The following is a 21741-nucleotide window of genomic DNA, read 5'->3' on the forward strand; positions in this document are numbered from 1 at the left end:
CTCCTGGGGCCTCAGGACAAACCTGCTCATTCAAAGAGCGGGAGAAATCTAGCATCTTTCCCTCAAAGGGCCTTGCCTGCCCCAGTACTCCTCTACTTGGTAGGACTTGGACTATGGAGAAATCTTGAGCCCATTACTTAGAAGCCAAAAATGGATAGAGAGAAAATTAAAAAGATGAAAAAAGCCACAGACTCCTAAGCACAGGCTGTCTTTCCAAGTCACTCTCCCATGAGACAGACATTGTTTTCAACAGAGGCATACAGATACTTTCCTGCTGCCTCTAAACACTTTGGAGAGAAAAATGTTGAAGCCAGCAGTCGCAAAAGAGTTTGCTTTTTCAGAAGAGAGAATGAAATCTGCCAAGTTTGAGTAAAAGCCTCAAGAAGTGTCTTCATCCTGTGTCACACCTATGGGTATCACCTGGCTGCTAGCTGGCACCTTGTCAGCAGGCACCTAATAAAGCGGCCTCTGGTGTCTCTGCCCAGCAGGGTCACCTGCTGATGTTGGCTGGTGCCTTGGGGTGGGATGAGTCGAGAGGCACCTGGCACAGAGGCCCCAGTGACCCTGTAGAGTTCTAACCTGAGTTCCTGCTGCAGCAGGTCCAAGGTCTAACCAGCATCTAGGCAAAGGTATGATGGTGGTCCAGGTCTACCTGCAGAACCAGCACACTGAACGGCAGAGAAGTACTAAAAGCCACACATTCCTTACACTCACACATGTGGTGACTGTGAGGAGAACCACATATCTGGCCCTGGGAAAAACACTCCCATTCAAGCCCAGCCCAAGCCTTTCAAAGGCTCAAAGTGTCACCTCAAGCCCCCAAAACCCAAACTCACAGCATTTCCCCTTTTTTGCGGGCAGTTGTAAATAATCCCACCCTGCTTCACCCTGCACACATGAATCATAACTCCCACATACGGTGGCTGCTTTCTGCCCACGGCTGCTTTCAAGTCTCTGAATGAGCAGAAGCACTTGAAAATAATAGCAGAACACTTCAAGACCAGCCATAGCATTCTGGTGGGGGACCCCATCATCGCCCCACTGGGGGCCATTCCACAAGCATCTCACTTACCAAAGTAATCAGCTTTGGGATGAGCGTCCATCTCTTGCTCCAGACGCTGGGTAAGGGCTTCTAGTTTCAATTCAGCAGTGGAGGGTCCAAGCTCAGGACTTGGTGCAAGGGTCTGGCAGGGCAACCTCACCTTGGTGGGGGTGGAACTCTCTGAGAGCAGAGGTCCCAGGCTATTGTCGGTAGACCAGCTGGGAGGACCCTCTTTACAAGATAACTCAGATGGAGTGGATATCACCGGATGGACAAGGCTGGTGGGGCTGGGCTTGGGACCAGTGCCAGAATCCATGTTTCCAGGCTTAGGACCCAGCCCGGCAGTCACACCTGGCTGGGTACCGTCCTTGACAGTTGTTGAGGATAACGGAGCAGAAACAGAGAGGTAAGACTTGGGCCCATCCTGCAGCCAAGGCTGGGCGTCCACAGTAGGTTTGTGGACCCTGCCTGAAGCCTCACATCCCAGACCTGAATCTCTTCTCAGACGAGCTCCCTGGCTAGTGCTGTTGGGGACCAGAGGTGCCGAAACTGCTGTGCTCCTCGGTTGAGCTGGGGCCCCATTCTCTAAGCCCAGAGAGGAAAAGCCGAGGTTCACTCGCTGAGAGGAGGCAGTAGACCAAAGGCCTGTTGGCTTCACATTGCTGTCGCCACTAATGCCACCATCCTGGCCACCGATGCCACTTTCAAAAGACCTGCCAGAGCACATGGGGAGCTGTGGTTGGTAAGGGTGATGGTCCCCGCAGGATCTGGGCAGTGGGGAATCATTCCCTGGGCAACCAGGCCACCCACTCTTTACACTCAGATTCATACTGGAGGCTGCTTCTGGCTTATCACCCCACTGTGGGCTTGCCAGGGAGAAATTGTCATAATAGTCTCCGTGAGTGAGGCAGGAAGGGTCTTCACAGGGACCCAGACCGTGCAAAGCAGGCCTCTGGGAACTCACGGGCGCCTCCCTGGAACCACAGTTCTGAATGCCAGGCCTTGCACCATGGGCAGATGGCCTGGCCCTCTGCTCCTGAGATGGGTATGAGGGCGGCACAGCCACAGGGGCGGTAGTTAATCCAGGTGCCACTGCTGGCGCAGCCAGAGGGGGCTTGGCAGCCCCATCTGCAGTCAGCTTGCTGCTCACACCCTGACGGCTCCCACCGTTGACAGGGCTTCTGCCAGCCCTAGACAGGGCCTCCTCCTGTAAGAGCTGCTGTTGCTGCTGCTGCTGCTGGAGGTGGATTTTGGCCATCTTGGTCGCGAACACCCTTCGAGTTTCCTCAAATTCAGGATTGTTGCTGGCACCTTTGTCCACCCGGAAGAGTCCATCCTTGGAGGCCTCGTACATATTCAGGTCCTCGATGAATTTACTGGCCTCCAGGCCCAGGTCGTCATATTTATCCATATTGCTTGCAGATCAGTGTCCGGGGGCCTAGCCCCGGTACAAGGTGTGAATGGGGTGGGGAGATCTGGGTGCTGGCGGAGGTTCAGGTCCAGCCCAAGGCAGATAAAGACTCCCACCTGCCCAGCGTGAAGGTCATGACTCCAAACTTACAGTCCAACCAGAGTTGAGGCCTTCAGGCCAGCGAGCTAAGTTTACTTCCAGGCTTCTTTTCCCCTGGGGAGCGTCCACGTGGGGGCAGAGTAGCCTTCAGCTGTGCCCCGCCTGCTCGGAAAAGTTCTATTTTCTAAGACAGAAAATCAAAAACAGACGAAAGAAGACGGAGAAAAGTAAAGAGATAAAACAAACCCACATCTAGGTCGGGCAGCCGAACTTGCAAACCCACTGGGCAGCGGCTGGCCTGGGGCCGGCGGCCGGGGCCGGCAGAGCTCACGGCAGCCGCGGCGCGCGGCCCATTGTCCGATGGCGGCGGCCGGCGGCGGGACGCGGAAGTGAGCGCGCGGGGAGTCAATCCCCGGAGTTTGCTGGCCCAATGCGCCCGCCCCGGGCCGTGCAGGGGACCGGCAGAGGCGCGGAGGGCGGGACGGCACGGGCGCGGGGAGCGGGCGCCCCCTGCAGGCCTGTGCTGGACACGCAGAGCCTTGGCGTCCCGCGCCGAGCCGCGAGAGCGACCAGCAGTTTGCAACGCGCTTTCCTGCGCGCTGCCTGAGAGTCAGGGAAGAGCCGAGCCTCCCTCCGGTCCTCTCGCGTGTGCCCCACGGGCTCCACCTCTGGCAGCGCTGGGGGAGTGAGTGTCCAGGGAGGAGACAAATGTGCAGGAGTTCGGTGTCCAGGCCCCTGGCTGCTCAGGGCCACCGCTTCTCCAGAGAGCCCGACGCCAGGCTTGTCTCGGGAACAAGGGGACTGGAAACCTAGGATGTTGCTGTGGCCCGGTCTTCTCTAACAGAGAGGCACATAAGGACAAGGGCCCCAGAGATCCTCATAATCAGGCAGCATAGAAGGAGGCCCAGGTCCTCTGAAAAGAAGAAAACGGGGAGTGGTTGTTAAAGTTAAATGATGCCATGGAGCACACTTGTGTTGGACGTCCTCCGTGCGCCCAGAGAGGCTTGTTGTCCATTTGGGGACTCTTGGGGCCGAAGCTGGTCCAGGGTGCCAGTCCTGGCTTTTCTGCTACCCCCTCCAGCACCCTTGGTCCAGGAAATCCTACTCTACCTACACAGCTCCCAGGTGATCCGGGATATTTTACATTTTTTACATTACAGCAGCCACAGTGATGTACAGCAAATCCCAGGTCTGTCACTGGTGAACTTCAACCCTCAAGACTTACTTGGGACTTATTTAGAAAACGTGGCTTCACTTCTCCAGGCCACTGTGCCGACGCTCCCGATTTGGGATGGAACTTCCTAGTGCTGCCTAGTGCCTGCTGGTGACCTTATGGTAGCTCTTCTTTCCTTCCCTGCTGAAATCACCTCCCCATAAAGTTAACCCCCACCTCACCTTTATTTCCTGCTTGGTTTTGAAGGCTTTTTAAATCCAGGGTATACCGAAGACACTAATCTGCAGACTTCTTCCCATCCACTCTACATGTCTCCAGACAGACCGCTTATACCGCCGAATGAGATGTAAATGCATGTAAATAATTGTTGACTTGTATGTTTTTATCAGTAGTCATGAAAAGGAAATGACATCTGTATGTGTTTAGCACAAACACATTTTTCTATTCTGAGTATTTTTCACCCTTGTTGATCAGATGCAGAACTCTAGATATGGAGGGTCAATTCCAGCTGTATCTGTACGTCCTTTTTGTTTGCCAACTGGTCAGCTATCCACTTCATTACACTATATTGTATATACTCGGGGTTTGGTTAAACATTTATGTCTTGATAAATCTCTATAGGACGGAGACAAGGAACAAGTAAGATAATATGTATAAAAGTGCTTTATATTCTGTAAGCACGAAGAATGGTTCGCTGACCTTTAGACTCCGAAAGTCCAGGATGTTTGTTGAGAATTAAAAGTCACAGGTTCCAGCCCTAACCTACTAATCCCAAATCTGCATTTTAACAGCATTTCTGGGGTGGGAAGAGCATTCATGTGTACCTGTATGTGTGCGTGCGTACACACACACACACACACACACACACACACACACACGATGGATACTGCTATAAAGCAGTATACCAGAACTAAGTTTTAAAGATTTATTTTTTAAATTGTGTGTATGTGTATGTGTGATAGGTGTACAGAGGTCCTTGGAGTCCGGAGAGAGAACAGATACCTCAGAGCTGGAGTAATAGGTGGTTGTATAAGTACTGTGTAAGTAATGGGTATTGAACTCCACTCCTGCACAAGGACAATATGTGCTTTAACTGTTGAGCCATCTCTCTTGCCCAGAATTAAATAAGAATCTCCTGTACCTGGAGTTACAACCCAGTGGTAGAACACCTGCCGGGCATACATGAAGACCTGGGTTCCATCCCCAAAACAATAGCAAAAATAACAGCAGCTTATAAAGATGGCATCTCTATACACCATCATGTATGTGATCCTTGGAAGTACTGGATATGGACTGGAGACGTGGGTCAGCGTTAAGAGCACTAGGCTGCTATTCCAGAGGACCTGGGTTTTATTCCCAGCACCCACATGGCTCACAACTCTGCAACACCCTCTTCTGGCCTCTCTAAACACTGCACACATGTGATACACAGACAAATTGTAATCAAAAGACCCACACACGATGCCCAAAACAGTCAGGAAGCTATGAATCTTTTACTGTTGTGGTTTAATGCTGAAGAGATCAAGGTTATTCCAATTCTGCTCACAAGATTTAGAATCCCAGTCACAATTATTTAATGTAGGCCAGTTTTTGTCTGTTTCGTGTTCTTGAAAACATCTGTGAACTGTTCTCTCAGAAGATGTGTTCAGGGCTAGTGAGCTAGCTCAGTGGGTATTGGCACTTGCTGCCAAGCCTGATGACTTGGGTTTGATTTCCAGAAGCTATATGGTAGATTCTGCTCCAATAACACACACATTGAATTAACAGATTGATTAATGGATAACTGATGGATGGATAGTCTTAAAAGATCTGTTCATTCTTGACTATCAGTTGTTTAAAAAAGCAAACTACTGCTAGATCTGGGCATGTCATTCCAGCTACTCAAGAGAGTAAGTCAGGAAAGTCCTAAGTCCACCGCCTGCCTGGACTACAAAGTAAGTTCAAGGCTAGCATAAACAATTTAGTGAGACCCTGTCTCAAGATTAGAAATAAAAAGAGGGCTGGAGATATATCTCAATGGGAGATCGTTTGCCTAGAGTAAGTGGTGTGGGATGTCCTTCTGGATATGTGTTGCTTTTATTGGTTGATGAATAAGGTTATTTTGGACAATGGCTTAGCAGAGTAAAGCCAGGTAGGAAGTCTAAACAAAGATACAGAGAGAGAGTAGATGGAGTTGGAGGGGTGCTAAGTAGCCACCCAAGAAGCAAAAGGTGAGGTAACAAACCACAAGCCTCACAGTAAATAAAAACTAACAGAAATTGATTGATTTATAGAGAGAGCAAGTAAGAAAAAACCTAAGCCATTGTCCAGACCATTGTAACTGACGTTAAGCCTCTGCGTGATTATTTCATTAGCGACTTTGGGGACCCTGTACATGGAGAGAAACCGGTCCAGTGGGATCCAGCTAGAGACACGAGAGCCTTCCATCTACACATAAGCAGACCCTGAGTTTGATACTCAGTACCACAAAAATTAGAAACTGAGAACATATTGGAGGTAGTGGGGCCTGCTTCAAAGCTGACAGGAATGACCTGATGAGTAGGGCCTGTGGAGAAAGCATTGTTACTGTGGAAGGAAGAGGAGTGTGAGGCGTGACATCCTGCAGAGACGGGGCCAGAATTTCAGTGCACTCCCATCCATGATAACAGAGAGGGAAGACTTTGAGCAACTGATGAGTCAGTAAGGATAATGATACTGAGATCTTATTAATAGAATGTAAGCCATTCGAATGGCCTGGATTTTTTTCCCCCGGTAAAATAGGAAGTGAGTAGGTAGCGAAGTGCCTGCTGGAAACTGACCATTTTGTGGAGTAAAAGTGTGAGTGACCCAGGAGACAGAAAAGTCCTCTGAGCTGCCCAACCCCACCTGGAGTCTCTAGGCATAAAGTTCACTAAAGTAAGTGTGATAGTTTGATAGACAGAAATTTCTGTCCCACCTGGTCCCTCAGCCATTCAGTCCCAAAGAAACACACAGAGGCTTATATTAATTCTAAACTGTTTGTTCTGTTAGCTCAGGCTTACTATTAACTAGCTCTTACAACTTAAACTAACCCATAATTCGTGTGTATGTTTAGTCACATGGCTTGGTACCTTTTTATCAGTAAGGCATTCTCATCTTGCTTCCTCTGTGTCACGTTGGTGACTGAACCTCTGCCTTTCCTCTTTCCAGAATTCTCCTAGTCTGGTTGCCCTGCCTATACTTCCTGCCTTGCTACTGGCCATTCAGCATTTTATTAAACCAATGTGAGTGACAAATCTTTACAGTGTACAAGAGCATTATCCCACAACAAGTTTGAGTGGAATTGGCCCCCATAATCTCATAGGGAATGACACTATTAGGAAGGGTGTCTTTGTTGAAGTGGGTATGGCCTTGTTGGAGGAAGTCTGTCACTGTGGCAGCAGGCTATGAGAATTCCCATGCTCAGGATATCACCCAGTGTCTCAGTTGACTTCCTGTTGCTTGCAAGATGTAGGACTCTCAGCTACTACTCCAGCAACACTTCTGCCTACATGCCACATGCTCCCTTCATGAGGATAATGGACTGAACCTCTGAAACTGTAAGCAAGACACCCCAATGAAATGTTTTCTTTGTAAGAGCTGCCATGCTCATGGTGTCTCTTCACAGCAATATAAAAACCCTAACCAAAACAGTGAGTTCACCATGGTAGCTTGTATTTGTCTCGTTCAAGTCCATGTGAGCAGATGTAGGTATTGAGAGTGAGAACTGGGTCTAATCAGTGCCAGCTTTGGCTAGTTAGGAGCAGTATATCAAGAGTAGGCATTTGCTCTGCCTAGAAATTCCTCCCCAAGATACGCAACTCCCAGATTCCGCTCAAGCCCATTTCCTGCGGAAGCCCTTCCCAACACCCATCTCCATCAATATTTCTCCCAGACACACAGGGAACTTCTTCCTTGTTGACTGTATCCATCTCCTCCTCACTGAAGCGCAAACCTTGACAAACCACGGACCTTTGACTGTTTGCTTCATTGTTCTAACCCAGGAACTCAGAATAGTACCCAACACATGATAGAGTTACTCCCCCCACAAAAAAAGGTGAAAAATAGGTACTCATAGTGGAAAAGCCATCACGGACGTTGTCACTTACAGGTAGAAAAACTTAATTGGTGACTCAAACTTGTAGAAAGAAATGAATGGAAGCCATACTGTTATCTTTATAGCCACATATGTCTCTGCAATCCTCTGTAAGTCTTAACTGGTTATCTTGTAACGATCCAAATATTTGATGTGTGAATGTCAACGATGTTTAGTCAGGAGTATGACTTCAGTTGTATGCGATGGTCTATGCCTGTAATCCTAGAATTTGGGAGGTAGAACAGGAAGGTCAGGATTTGAAGGTCATCCCCTACTACATAAGAGCATTTGAGTACTACCTGAGCTATCTGAGACTTTGTCTTACAAAACAAAAGCAACAACAAAAAAGAAAGGATAAGGAATAGTGTGATTTCATACAGTTTGCATGTGTGTGCACACTTAGTTGTATGAAATATAGTTAGGAATATCTGTTTACAAACTGAGCACAATGGCTTACAAATGTAATTTCAGCACTCATAAGGCTGGGCAGAACACTCTGCAAGAGTTTGAGGCCTGCCTGAGCTGCATAGTGGGTTTCAGGTCAGTCTGGACTATAGAGTGAGACACTGTCTCAAAAATACAGAGAGGCATCCTTTGTGACCAGGTGGGTCTTGCACGTCTTTAATCCCAGCACTCGGGAGGCAGAGGCAAGCGGATCTCTGTGAGTTCAAGACCCACCTGGTCACAAAACGAGTTCCAGGACAGCCAAGGCTGTTACACAGAGAATCCCTGTCTTGAAAAATCAAAACAAACAAAAATAACAAATCAAAAACCTAATAAAAATATATATGGGGGGCTTAGGATGTAGTTCAGTGGCATGACTCTTGGTTTGAGCCCTATACCTGAAAAAGGTAAACTGTTTATGTGCAGATATCTATGTTTTTAATATAGGCATGTGTAAAGAATTATGGACTCAAGGGCATCTGAAAACTATGCCCTGTAACCTCTAAGCAGGTCACTATGTCCATGGAGCTAACAAACCCACGAGGCAAAGATCCTCTGGCTTGAACAGACCGCTGCTTACTTTGCAGTGAACTGAAAGGGCCTTTCTATGGCTTTTGCTTGGCTGTAGGAAACATCCCTGTACACAATGCTGTATGTGTCCCAAAGTATGCTCCACTGGAGGGACAGCTCTGAATGGAATCTTTATATTTCAGCTGAGGAGATGGATGAAAAATTAGCCATTAAGGTTTTTCCTTTGAGCTCTTTCCATCCTACTGATGCTGAGAGCGGGCCAGGAAGTGCTGGCTGCTCCAATTCCGCTTCCTGAACCTTGGGCCTCTCTGGCCCCGAGCCTCCCTGAGGAACAGCCCATGAATGGAGAGAAGCAGCTGCCTTGAAGGCCCTTTCCTGCTGCCTGTAATGTGCCTTGTTTCCTCATTCCCTACTCTGGAATGCTGCCAGGTCAGACCCAGAATTTACGATTGTGACCTTGTTCTCTCTCTCTCTCTCTCTCTCTCTCTCTCTCTCTCTCTCTCTCTCTCTGTGTGTGTGTGTGTGTGTGTGTGTGTGTGTGTGTGTGGCCTATGCCAGGCCATCAAAACTCAAAACTCTACTCCTACCTAGTCCTGCTTGCCCCAAGTACTGAAACACATAGATAGCCTGGCTAAAGCCATGTGCATGACCACATGTGCACAGGGGTGCGAATGCCTAACATCCACCAACCCTCCCAAAGAGCAACAGCAGGTATTGAACACAGTGAGCTAGCTCTGAGTTGGCCCTAGTTTCAGGCTTTCTCTCTCTCTTTCTTTTTTAATAGCACCCACCATGGCTGGGGAGTTGACCCAGCTGGCATGACGACCTGAGTTTTCACCCCCAAACCCATGCTAGAAAGCCAGGCATGATAGTGCACACTTGTGGTCCCAGTTTGAAGAAGTAGATCCCCGAGTTTATGGCCAGCCAGGCTAGCCTACTTAGTGAGCTCCAGGTCAACTCTGTCTCAAAAAGCTAGGTAGATGGCTCATAACATTGAACTCTGGCCTCCATACCCACATGCACATATGAACACACAGAACAGTAATATACCAGTATGACTTCAAATTCAAAAGGCATAAATGAGCACACAGTAGTAAAGGAGATGTTCTTTCTACTACAAGTCAAGTCAACAGTGCCCTCTGCAGAACCAGTCACCAACACCTTCCCAAAGTATCTGGAGATGTGTTCAACCATTTTTAAAAAGTTTTATAAAATTCCTGCTTCTGGCATTTTGCACCAAACAATAACTTTAGAAATCTCACATTGCCCCATGTGCAGCTGATATTTCTCTCTTTGGTTGACTCAGGAATCTATCAACAGTCTCTTCCTCATAGACACAGGTGGCACAATGAGTCTCCCTGTGTTCTGCCAAGTCTTATGTCAACTTGACACAAGCTAGAGTCATCTGAGAGGAGGGAACCTCAATGGAGAAAATGTCTCCATTCGACCCAGATGTAGGACATTTCTCTCTCTCTCTCTCCCTCTCTTCTTGCTTTCCTCCCTCCCTCCCTCCATCCCTCCTTCTCTCCCTCTCTTTCTCCCTCCCTCCCTTCCTTCGTTTGGTTTTTTAAGACAGAGCTGGCATTTTCTTAATTAGTGATTGATAGGGAAGGGCCCAGACTATTGTGGATAGTGCTATTCTTGGACTGGTGGTCCTAGGTTCTATAATAAAGCTGGCTGAGCAGCCATGCTGGGTAAGCCAGTAGACAGCATCCCTCCATAGTTTCAGCTCTTCCCTCCAGGTCCCTGCCCTGTTTGAGTTGCTGTTCTGACTTCCTTCTATGACAGACTATGATGTGGAAGTAAAAGCTAAATAAATTCTTTCCTCCCCAACTTGCTTTTGGTCACGGCGTTTCATCACAGTGATAGTAACCCTAATTAAGAGACCCTGTACAAGCCAAACCAAGCCATCTATGGGACTGACCATTTAGGCACATGGACATCATTTAATAGCTTTATGATTTTTGACTTGATAGTGGGTTTATTGGGGTAGTAAATACATTTTCAACTTCTGATACTTTCCATATAGGGTGGATTTGTTGGGAACATAATCCCATTATTGGCAGAGGAGTACCATGTTCTCAGTAACTCTATGATGCATCAAAAGGACTTAGAATCTTTCTAAACATGTAGGTCTTCTTTGTTTTCTCTCAGAACACCCTAGTCACGGTCAGTGTAAGAATCATGGATCTTAACAGCTAGCAGTTCCCTGGTACCTACTGCACTCCAACCAGTCCAGCCCAGAAGCCTCATGACTTGCTTCTTTGATAAGGATCTAAGTGGTTGTGTGGCTATAGAAGCCCACCCCCACTACACACACACACATACACACACACACACACACACACATACACACACACAATTACCTCCAGATTGTGTTGGAAAAGGTTTAATTTTTCAGAGGCCATCCAACCCCCCTTGATCTAAGTACCTCATGGGTCCTCTCTGGGCTGTGGGGTCAGCTGTCCTGATTGACCTTCACTCTAGTTGACTGGCTGCTCCTTCCCGTGGCCTGCACCTAATATAGAACTGCCACAGCTGAAGAACCATTGGCCTACTGCAGCTCCTGATCGCACTGTGGGATAAACCCTTGATGCCTGGCTGCTGGGTCTGGACCTGTAACAAGAATCGGGTCTGCTAGCTGCTTTACCAGAAACCTGGGGGACAGGAATTAGTAAGAGGAATGGACCTACTTATTTTAGGCCAAAACAGGAAGGAAAAAAATACTTAGCTTCTCTCTGCTTTGCCCCTAGATTAACATTAAAATTACAATGTTACAATTTTTGGAAAAGCCAATAGATCAGCTATAAGACAAGCCCTCATAATCTCCTGGGAGGCAGGATTCTCTTCAGTTCCTCCACTTGAATCAGGAAGGACTAACGGCTTTCTCATTGCCAGCATAGTTCTTGGAGAAATTTTAATTCTTTCGGTCCTTGCTACACTGTTATGGAACTGTCCCTAGAGCTGTGCTGAGTCAGTGCCTTTAGGGACTTCCTACCAGGGGATGCTACAGGTGGCCCCTGTAGAGAGCTACTAGGTGCCTGCCACCCACAGCAACTTTGACCTAGAATTTCTGAAACAGCAGTCTAGGCTCGCTGAATGGCCTAGAACTCATAGAGATCCTCCTGAGTGCCGGAACGAAAGCTATGAACCACACCACCACACCTGAGTTCTAATCTAACATTTCTTATAGAAAGTTTCAGGAATTATGAAAGAGAGCTGGAGAGAATGCTCAATGGTTAAGAACAGATTACTCTTACAGAGGATCCCAGTTGAATTCCCAGCATACCCACAGTGACTCACAACCATCTGTAAGTTCAGTTTCAGGGGAATTAATGCCCCCTCCAGACTTCCATGGGCACAGGCAAAACACACATAAACAAAGAATTACGGAAGGTCTACACAGTGAGTGTCCAAGAGACATAGAGATCGTCTCTAAAATTAATAATAATTATTGTCAAAGGTAAACCAAACATGGTAGACTTGACTTAATACCAGCACTGAGGGGGTAAAGCAGAAGGGCAGGAGGTAGAGATCAGGGTGAGATGCAAGTGAGGCCTTGTCCTGGAGAGAGAGGGGAAAGAGAGGAGGCCCTGTCTTAGGGAGAGGAAAGAGAGGAGGCCCTGCCTTAGAGAGGGGAAAGAGAAGAGGCCCTGTCTTAGAGAGAGGAAAGAGAGGGGGGACGGAAAGAGAGGTTTTTGTTACAGCTGAGAAAGAATTAAGAATTGAGACAAACCTTGGGGGAGTTTCATTACAGGACAAAAGTGCCCACTCAAGAGTGAGTGCACACTTTTCAAGAGAAGGTCACCGCCCCCCAGGATAGCTCGCATGGGAGAGAACTGTTTAGGAGTTCAAGCAATAAAGAATGACAGGGAATTCCAGGAGTGGATGGGGCTACCTGGAATGAGGTTTTACTTCCTTTTCTGTTGGATGCAGTTTTCTGGATGTGTTATGGTGTCAGGGATGGGTACTGAGGAGAGCAGGCAGGTCGGTAAGGCAGATGTGGAAAGCCACTGTGACGAAGCAGGTGGCAGTGGATGGTCTTGGTTGATTATGTTGACCCTACCTGCTCTTGGATGGTGTTGTTTTTCTCCTATCTGCCGGCTGTATGGATACCAAAGACTCAAGCCGCTGTGCAGTGACAAGTCCCCCATGGGCTGAGGTCTAGCTTACCCCTCAGAGAGAAAGTGCTACATGCCGGTGTCTCACCACACACTGGCTTGGACTCACGGCCTCAAGCAGTATGAAAGGATGGCTGTTTATTGTTTAAATTACCCAGTTTGTGCTAGTCTTTCAAGGCAGCCTTAGAAAAAAAAAAGAATACAAAATCCCAGCACGGGAGTCAGTTGGTTCATGGCAGTGTTTTAGCTCTGCTTTAACCGATCTCCGTGAATATTCAGACCCCCAGAAGGCAGAACTGGGGATGGGAAAGCATTTCACTTTCAAGTGTTTATCTAGCATCTCCTCAGGGTTGCATCTGCGCAAGGCAGATCACTGCTGCCTCATAGCAACCCAGATAACAGAAGCAGATACCTCTCGAACTGCTGAGGGGGTGAAGTGTCACTCTCTGACTGTGTCAAGGAGGAAAGGATACACTACTCAGGGACAAGAGACAGGACAAACAAGGCATGGCCGAGGGGCACACAGTTGAGGAAGAATTCTGTGGGTGTGACGTTTAAACCTGGGGCACGCTAGAGACAAACAAGGAAGAGTCAAGGCAAGTGATATCAGCAAAGATGTGGTTCGATTGTGTATGGGGGTTCTTGTGTAACCAGATAAAATATCATACAGCGATGTAACTGTAACAGAAACAGAGACACTTCCAGGGAGGAAAAGACTGGAGCAGAGAGTTAGTAGCTCAAACAGCCCCACTGAACAGTTGGGTTCTCATGTAATAGAACATGTGCCTTTTGGCTCACATGTATCTTGTGGGCTTCTCCTAGGATGCTGTGTCTTTGCATGCCATTGTATAAACAACTTCATACATTACAGGTCTCATTAGCATTTTAATTCTCTATCCAAGGGAGAAAGTCTTAGTAGTATCCAGGTCACCTTCAGACACTCAGACCTGAGCCAGCAGACAGAATTAACTAGCCTTAGAGGTAAGGGTCAGGTTCAGCCCCTCGCAGATGATGGGAGCACCTGTGTACAAACGCTGCAGGAACACTGTTCTATCTGAACACATGGGGAGACAGGGAGCAATCTGTTCCATCATCCCTCAGGCCCTGGACTGGGCACTTACCTCACAGCTGGGACTGTCTTAGTTCTCAAGAGTTAACTGCTCTCCACACCAGGAACATGGTGTGAAGTACATTTCTTTGAGAATAAGGTCTGTTGCTGTGTGTCATATATGTGATGTGTGTGTGGTGTGCTGAATGGGGTACGGGACAGAAAGTGTATGTGGTATAGTGTGTGTGTGTGTGTGTGCGCGCGCGCGCATGTCTGGTGTGGAGGACTGTGTTTACATGTAAGGCATGTGTGTATAATTAGATATATATGGTGTGTTCATATGTGGTTTGGAATATACAATGTGTAGGTGGCATTGTGCATGTATGAGTGTGGTATGGCACATGGACATGTTGGTGTTCAATGAGGATCAGAACACATAGAGGCATTCAAAAGAGTGACCCACTTCTACCTTGCAGAAACAGTCATGCCTCTTCAGAAGTAGAAATCTGAAAGATCCCCAGTTTTCCTGCTGTCTCCATACCTTTCAAAAGTCCTGGCACTCTAAATTATTATCTCCACAAACCAATATGTGGGTCTTATGAAAGACAGAAAAGTGGGAGTACTGGGGACCAAAGAGCAAACCCTTGGTGCCAAGATCAGCACAAAGAACGTCTCTGTTACAGTCTCTGTGGGATATAGAGTGGGGTCTGAGCCAGAGGGGAGGATGGGTAGTCCGGTTTGGCGGACAGCAAAGGACTTTTGATTACACGCCTATTTCAGACCACACTCAGCAGCTCCCACAGATTTAGAAGGTGCATGGCTGACACTCGGGTGTTGGTTAAGCAGCATCAGCAGATCCTTTAGATACAGGATAGCTAAAGACATCGATGGACAAGACTCAGAAAATTAAGAACGGTCATGTGCACTGTTGCTCTCCTGTGCAGCACTGTGGCTGGGGGCAGCTGCCCAGGCCCATGTAACTGACTGACCTCTTTACGAATGGATTCTTGCCAAAAGAAAATAGGCAAAAGGGCCATGTGCAATTTGAGAACTAATTCTCAATCTCCTTCTGGCTCTCCACCTCCCCACTTCTCTGTAGGCCACTGGAATTACCTTTGGTAACCTCAAAAGCCAGGGTTTATGGATGGTAGCTGCCGGGACTCCATAGCCTCCAGCATGCTGGAATTAGTAGAACTCCCCTCATCCCACTCCCTTTTAGAGAGTTATACTGACTGGGGTGATGTTTGCTGTGTGAGACACTGGAGTTCAGTGTTGGCTTATGATGCCAGTATTTTATTTATCCATTTGTGTGTGTGTGTGTGTGCACACGCGCACACACACACACACACACACACACACACACACACACACACACACGTAAGTACAGGTGTCCTCATCACTACAAGACAACCCTGGATCCCCCGGAGCTGAAGTTACAGGTAGTTGTCAGTCATTTGTCATGAGTGCTAGGAATCTAACACAGTAGACTGCAAGTGCAGCAAGCTCTCTTAACCACAGAACCATTTCTCTAGCCCCCACACGGCCAACATTTTACACCTGAGGATGACTGACTGACAATGGAGGCATGGGCAGACTGTTAGGCATTAGTGCAGCTAAGGAGTCATGGGTACTAAGGCAGTAACTAGAGGGAGCCCATGCTACTTCCTGGAAACAGTATTTACTGACAAGTTGATCACTAACGACGGGGACACTGGGTGATACTTAGGCTTCCAGTGCTCAGTTCAGCCTGTTTGTGACCTTTACTACGGTAAGTTCTGTCCAGTGCCACTTGACAAAACCCTCTGGCCTTTTCTAGTCGGAGTTGGTCCTACCCTTGAGGAGTGGCATCATCCAGGGTAGCCTGCATCTTTCCAGGGGAGTGCCACCAATACTTCTCACACCCTATCAATATGCCTGTGAACGGGGATCCTGCTCTTAGAACCTGAGTCTGGATAGGCCATGCCTTAGGAATCCCAGATACACTCTACAGTGTCTGTGGAAAAGATGTCCTTGGGAAATTTCTAGAAGCACTGCTAGCAAGCCCCTTCCAATTTTTCATGGACTTTTCTCAGTAGTACGTGCAGTCAAGTCAGGTAACTTCCTGATATCTGAGTCCTAGTGACAGTGTCCAGGGGAAATGTACTTAGATTATGACCCCTCAGACTGGGAGTCTCAGGCCAGGGGTAATGACCTCTCAGACTGGGAGTCTCAGGTTCAGGTGTGCAAAGTTAAGTTGTTTATCAACAGCAACCAACTTTCTCAGTTACAGCTGTAAAATGTACACTTGACAGACCCTGGGATATCTAGACATCAGGTCTGCCTTGGGAAATCTAGACGGTACAGGGCTGGCTCTAATAACGCAGTGGAGCTGAGCTCGAATGTGGCTCTGCCTTCTCTGTATGGTCTTGAGCAAGGACCCTTATGTGATAAAGAGTCAGTCACACAGCCCACAGTAAGGGACAGATATTACTGCTGCTGCTGCTGACAGAGTTCACAGCCCACAGCATCCTGACAGCAAGTACTTGCTGGCTTAGCTGTGCTTTTTCAGAGACAGACAAAAACTGGAATTCAGGTTCAGGGTGGTAAGTCATAGGTGTTGTGTTCCAGCAGGCCTGGCCTCTTCCCTTAGGGCATCATTACTTCTGTACCTACCTTCCTTCTTCAAGGGTGTAGATGAGGGTGAGGGTCAACTCTGGGAGGTTACTGGCCTCGGTCGTGGAACTGAGGCCTTAGTCTTGGGCCTGTCCCGCCCTCAGCTGTCCTGTCAGGGTCACCCCCACCCACCGCACAGCAGGGGGGCACCCCCCCCACCTTGTTCAGTGCTGAACATCTCAGATTCCATTTTCCAAACTCAACAGCCTGGACATGAGCCTTTGGCCGCCCACGAAGCAAGCAGCTGTTTTCTGCTTGCGTTTCCTCATTGGCGTCTCCTCCAGTCTCTCATGAGCTACGGAGTGTGACTGATTCCCACTCAGAAATACTTCCACTCATGATCCTGAAGCAGCACCAAGCTTCTGCAACAGGTGCCCTAGTAGGGTGGAGAGCTCAGTACAGCTCACCATACTGTTGTCTCGAGTCACAGGGACAGGTCTCGGCACAAGGCTAAAGGCTTTCTCTGATCTGCTAGCAGACTGCTAGCAACCTGCCTGCTGGCAGATGTCAGGAGGGCCTTGTTCCCTAGGGAAACAGGCACACCTTCTACAAGAACCCAAGGAAACCCTGGGTAAAGCCTTCTTCCACGCTGCTGTGACTCTCTGGATTCAGTTCCACACACACACAAAAGAAACATTTCCTAACTGTGCCCATATTCCCAGAGAAGTGGACACCCTGACTCGGAATAAAGTACTGTAAGAGCGGCCAGGCTCCTGATTCATGTGTATCTTCACGACATCATACTGTTGTTTTTCTTCATTTACTTAGTATCCCAGGAGGCTTCAGACACACCATCTTCCTGAAGCTCCCCAACGCTGGGATTACAGGTATGCACCACCACACTGGGTGACATTGCACAGATTGATGTCTTTCTATTGTTGAAAAACTTGATGGTCAAAAATATAAGAAAATACAAAATCATAAACAGAAGGAAAGACCTTCATCAAATGATTTGTGGGGTTGGAGAGATGGCTCAGTACTTAAAAGAATTTGCTGCTCTTATAGTGGACTCAGGTTGAATTCCCAGCACCCACATAGGGTGGCTCACAACCTCCTGTAACTCTAGCTCCAGGGGCTCCAATGTCCTCTTCTGGCTTTTGCAGCCACCTGCATGCATATGGTATACACACACAAGATGGCACACACACATATACACATACATAAAAAACACACATATACACATACATAAAAAAATCCAAAATTACAGTGATGTGTGCCTGAAAACCCAGTACTCAGGAGGATGAGGCAGGAAGGAAGATCTGTCAGTTCCAGGTCAACTTGGACCAAAGAGCTAGGCTGAATCAAAGGGTTAGGATTGCATTGTCTAGGGTATCTTACTTTTAGTTATGAGAAAATTTCCATGTCACAATTTAAGACCCTGTCTTTAGCTGACTGCCTTCTCTTCCACTGACTGGATGTTCATATTTGTAAGGACTATTCTCTGAAGGAATGCATTCTGGCTGGGCGAGGAATGCCTGGGCAACGGACCCACCTCAATTAGTGTTCTGGTCCTGGGAGTCAGTTTCCTTTTCTTTGGCAGATGCCCACTCTGGCAGCATTCATGTAAGGCACCAATTTTTCTTGCTCACAAATTCTCTTTACCCACTTCTCCCAAAGAAATAACCTTCATCCACTCAGAGCCTGAATCTCGCAGGAGCTAGCAACTTTTATGTTAGACCTACAGGACCAAGCCAGGCTCTTGGCTTCTCACCAGCCAACCATTTGCCCCGACAGAGTAGGCACCACTACAGTGTTTTCCCAGACTTTGAGACTGACTAGTTTCCCTTGAGGGGAGCCCTACCAGACCGCTGGGGAGGCTGACATTTATCATGTTGTCATGCATCAATCGAGACAGGCATTTAGGTGAGGGCCCAGTTACACAGCAGGACAGCCTGAGAAAGCCAGATATGAGTTTACACCCTGCCTCTTCTGTGTATTAGCTTTGAAAACTAGGCAAATTACTGAGTTTCTCAGCTTGCTGTGTTTTTGTTCTGTTTTGTTTCATCTTCATGAGAATAATTCCTACCCTCTAGGGTTCTGTAGAAACTGAGATAATGAGTTTCTGACTCAGATCACACCACACCCCATGCACTCACCGACAGGGAACAATTTTCTGCCCAATTGTTCCATCATATCTACCATCCCCTAGGAAGTACCAATGAGTTCATGTTTTCAAGTTTCATCTTCTTGGAGAGAATGTTCTCCAACGCCCAGTGTGTCGGTCCAGAAGCCTACAGACTTTATTGGTCCAGTGCTCAGGGTAGATTATGCCCAACTGAAGGACAGCCTACCCTTAGTTCATCAGGGCCACTGAGCTCATTCCTGGAGAACACGAAACAACCAAAGCCTCACCCTATCTTCACATACTCCTGTGTGTCACGAGACTGTCACCTGTGTCCGCCTGGGGATCCTCTTAACATAACTCTCCAGAACTGAGGCTCTGCCTTCCTCTCTGATCCAAATCTCTCCCACCTCTACCTCCTCACAGTACTGGACCAAACCCATCCTGGGTAAGATGAAAATGAAGGAGAAAGGACTGAGTAGAAATTATGGTTCAGAAAGATTCATTAATCCAGTGTTTTCAAACTTTGGTGGTAGGATCACTGGTAGGTTTCCTTTGCGGCAGAGTCTAATGTAGCTAAAGATAGCGTCAAACCCCTGGTCCTTCTGCCTCTCCTACGCTGGGATCCCAGGTGTGCTGCTGCAGTTTCTCTGGTAGAGCCGCTTTGCTTTTTGGGTTGGAGATGGAACCTAGGGCCTGGCCATGCTAGGCTCACACTCTACTCCTGAGCTATACCCTTAGCAGCCTCATTTGTAAAAAATTCTAAATCCCTTATGATGGCTACAATTAAATTACAATTTCTAGGCATGGAGACCTGGCACAGCGTCAAGCTCAAGATCCTGTGCATGAGCCTCTCTTGCTCATGGGCCTGGATGAGCACGGCCTAGAGGGAGGTCAAGGTGACGTATGTTCAAGGTGACAGACCATAGGCATTCCAGGGAGGCAGCAAGAACCAGGCCTGTAATGGTGGCGGACACCTGTTTGTTCCCAATGAACCCTTGGAACTGGAATACAGGGCTGTTCCGAGATCACAGATATGTCTCAGAGTGATATACACGTATGACACTAAAAGTCATCTGAACGGCAGGAGACAATGACAGCCACCTCTGGGTAGCACTGGATTGTAGACACGGAGCTTCCGCATCCTGAAAAGGCTAGGTTCTTCTCTCCTCCCCACAACTAAGCATGGAGCCCTTGCTCAGACCACGTCTATAAGAGCACATTATGAATGATTCTCATAACAATGAGCTTTGTGTAATTTACTGGCGAGCTGGCTCCACTCCTGGCCATCTATTAAACAGCTAAATCAAAACAGTTTGGACACAGGAGGTGACACCCAGGACGCAACAACTCCTCTCTGGTGAACTTGCTTTTGCTAGTGACATTCTGGGGGCCAAATTGATGGCATCACTATCTGAGGCCCACGTGAGCCATGTGGGGTTCAAACCCCTGCTGGGCTGTGACGGGGCGCTGGTGGGGATCAGCAGCTCAGAACACAGTTTCACTCACCACAGAGCACACTCCACACACAGAAACAGAAGTAAACTGAAGTCCTATCCCAGAGCATGGACCTCAGACTCAGAAGAGGCCACCCAGCTGGAGGGGAAGAGACCTTTGTGACATCTATATGAAAGGTGCTGGAGACACGCAGAACAATTTGTAGAGATGCCAGTGTGCACGTCCAGTTCCACAAGTGAGACTCTGAACATATATCCAAGGGTCTTGTCTGTCCTGGAAGCTCAAAGTCCAGCCAGCACCACCTGGACGCCGACCGTTGTGCAGCTCCCGAGCCTGCATGGCCCCTCTAGTCTGTGTGACTCCTTGGACAGTACCAATGGCTCTGATGTTTGTCTTTTCTCTTGTCCTAAGCTAACATCCTTTCCTTGATCAGGGCAGAGAAGGAGGATCCTTGAGGCCCTGGTCACTCCTGCACCAGGAAATTGATGAGGGCAGTCCTGGGGGAGAGGAAGGACTTCTTGATGCTTCTCCCCTGCAACAGCCGGGTACCCAGCTCACTCTGGAGAACAAACTCGTGGACTTTGTCCTGGTCCTGGGCAACTTGTTGGGGCACAGAGATCTTGCCATAGGCCTTGTTGTTGATCTGTGAAGGAAATGAGCAGAGAGAGTGAGGAGAGTCCACAGGGAGGTAGCTGTCAGGGTGCTCTGACTCCTAAGCTAAGGACTCTTCCTAAACATGGGCTTCCTAAGGTCCACGTCTGGCACAGGCACAATGTGGCAAGGCTTGCTGGCAGCCTTCAGGGACTTGCTGTTTCTCAGTCTCTAGGGTGGATGTAATGTTGGCACTTTCCACAATACACGTTCATTTTGTTTATTCTCTTCCTTCTTGTGTGCTTTTCTGTCTGTCTGGGCTTTAAGCTCTGTGAGGATAGGAACCCTCTTGTCCCACTGGATTTTTTTGTTCTTGTTGAGACAAAGTCGTATCATGTATCCCTGGCTAGCATCCAACTTACAGTGGCCCTCCTGCCTCAGAATATCACAGAGTAAACTACTGTGCCTGGCTTTTGTTTGATTTTGCATCTCTATGACCTAGCACTATGCCTGGCCTAGAGTCAGGACTGGACGTGGGTGAGTTGCTTCCTTAACTAAGAATGGTGTAGCCTCCGATAAAACAAGGAAAGCCACATTTGGATGAACATGACCTAGTTCCACTGCACTGCACCTATCTTCCAGACGATCAGGTAAAAAGCCTGTCCTGGTCTCCTCACCTTCTGCCACTTAAGCCATTAACAGATGTCCCTAAAACTGCCTCATATTAAACACATCGCATCTGCATAGAGGGGAACCTACAAGGATCTACTTTTGGCACTAAAGGTTTACAGGAAAAACAAAACAAAACAAACTACTCTCTCTGGGCCAGGTGGCACAGGCCTGTAATTCCAGATATCTTGGAGGCTGAGGCAAGAGGATCAAGCTCAAGGTCAGCTTGGACAATTTAATAAAACATAAGAAGAGGCGGTGGTGGCGCATGCCTTTAATCCCAGGATTCAGGAGGCAGAGACAGGCGGATCTCTTGAGTTCGAGGCCAGCTTGGTCTACAAGAGCT

General features: G+C 48.0%; 2 protein-coding genes across 3 annotated transcripts in view; both read right to left on the reverse strand.

Annotated features, from left to right (window-relative positions):
* Nucleotides 1–2945, reverse strand: part of Limd1 (LIM domain containing 1) — a 54483-nt gene extending 51538 nt beyond the window's left edge. The window contains exon 1 of the mRNA XM_048423312.3: nt 1073–2945. Within this exon, the coding sequence (XP_048279269.3) occupies nt 1073–2453 (1381 nt within the window). The 5' untranslated portion in view covers nt 2454–2945. The remainder of the gene's footprint in view (nt 1–1072) is intronic.
* Nucleotides 2946–18831: 15886 nt separating this feature from the next.
* The window catches only part of Lars2 (leucyl-tRNA synthetase 2, mitochondrial), a 94343-nt gene continuing 91433 nt past the window's right edge, over nt 18832–21741 (reverse strand). For both annotated transcript variants that reach the window (XM_048423324.3, XM_085689105.2), the window contains exon 21: nt 18832–20778. In XM_048423324.3, the coding sequence (XP_048279281.3) occupies nt 20599–20778 (180 nt within the window). In that variant the 3' untranslated portion in view covers nt 18832–20598. The remainder of the gene's footprint in view (nt 20779–21741) is intronic.

Source organism: Myodes glareolus, chromosome 4 (assembly GCF_982192425.1).
Source record: "Myodes glareolus chromosome 4, mMyoGla1.1, whole genome shotgun sequence".
In the NCBI taxonomy this organism is placed as follows: Eukaryota; Metazoa; Chordata; class Mammalia; order Rodentia; family Cricetidae; genus Myodes; species Myodes glareolus.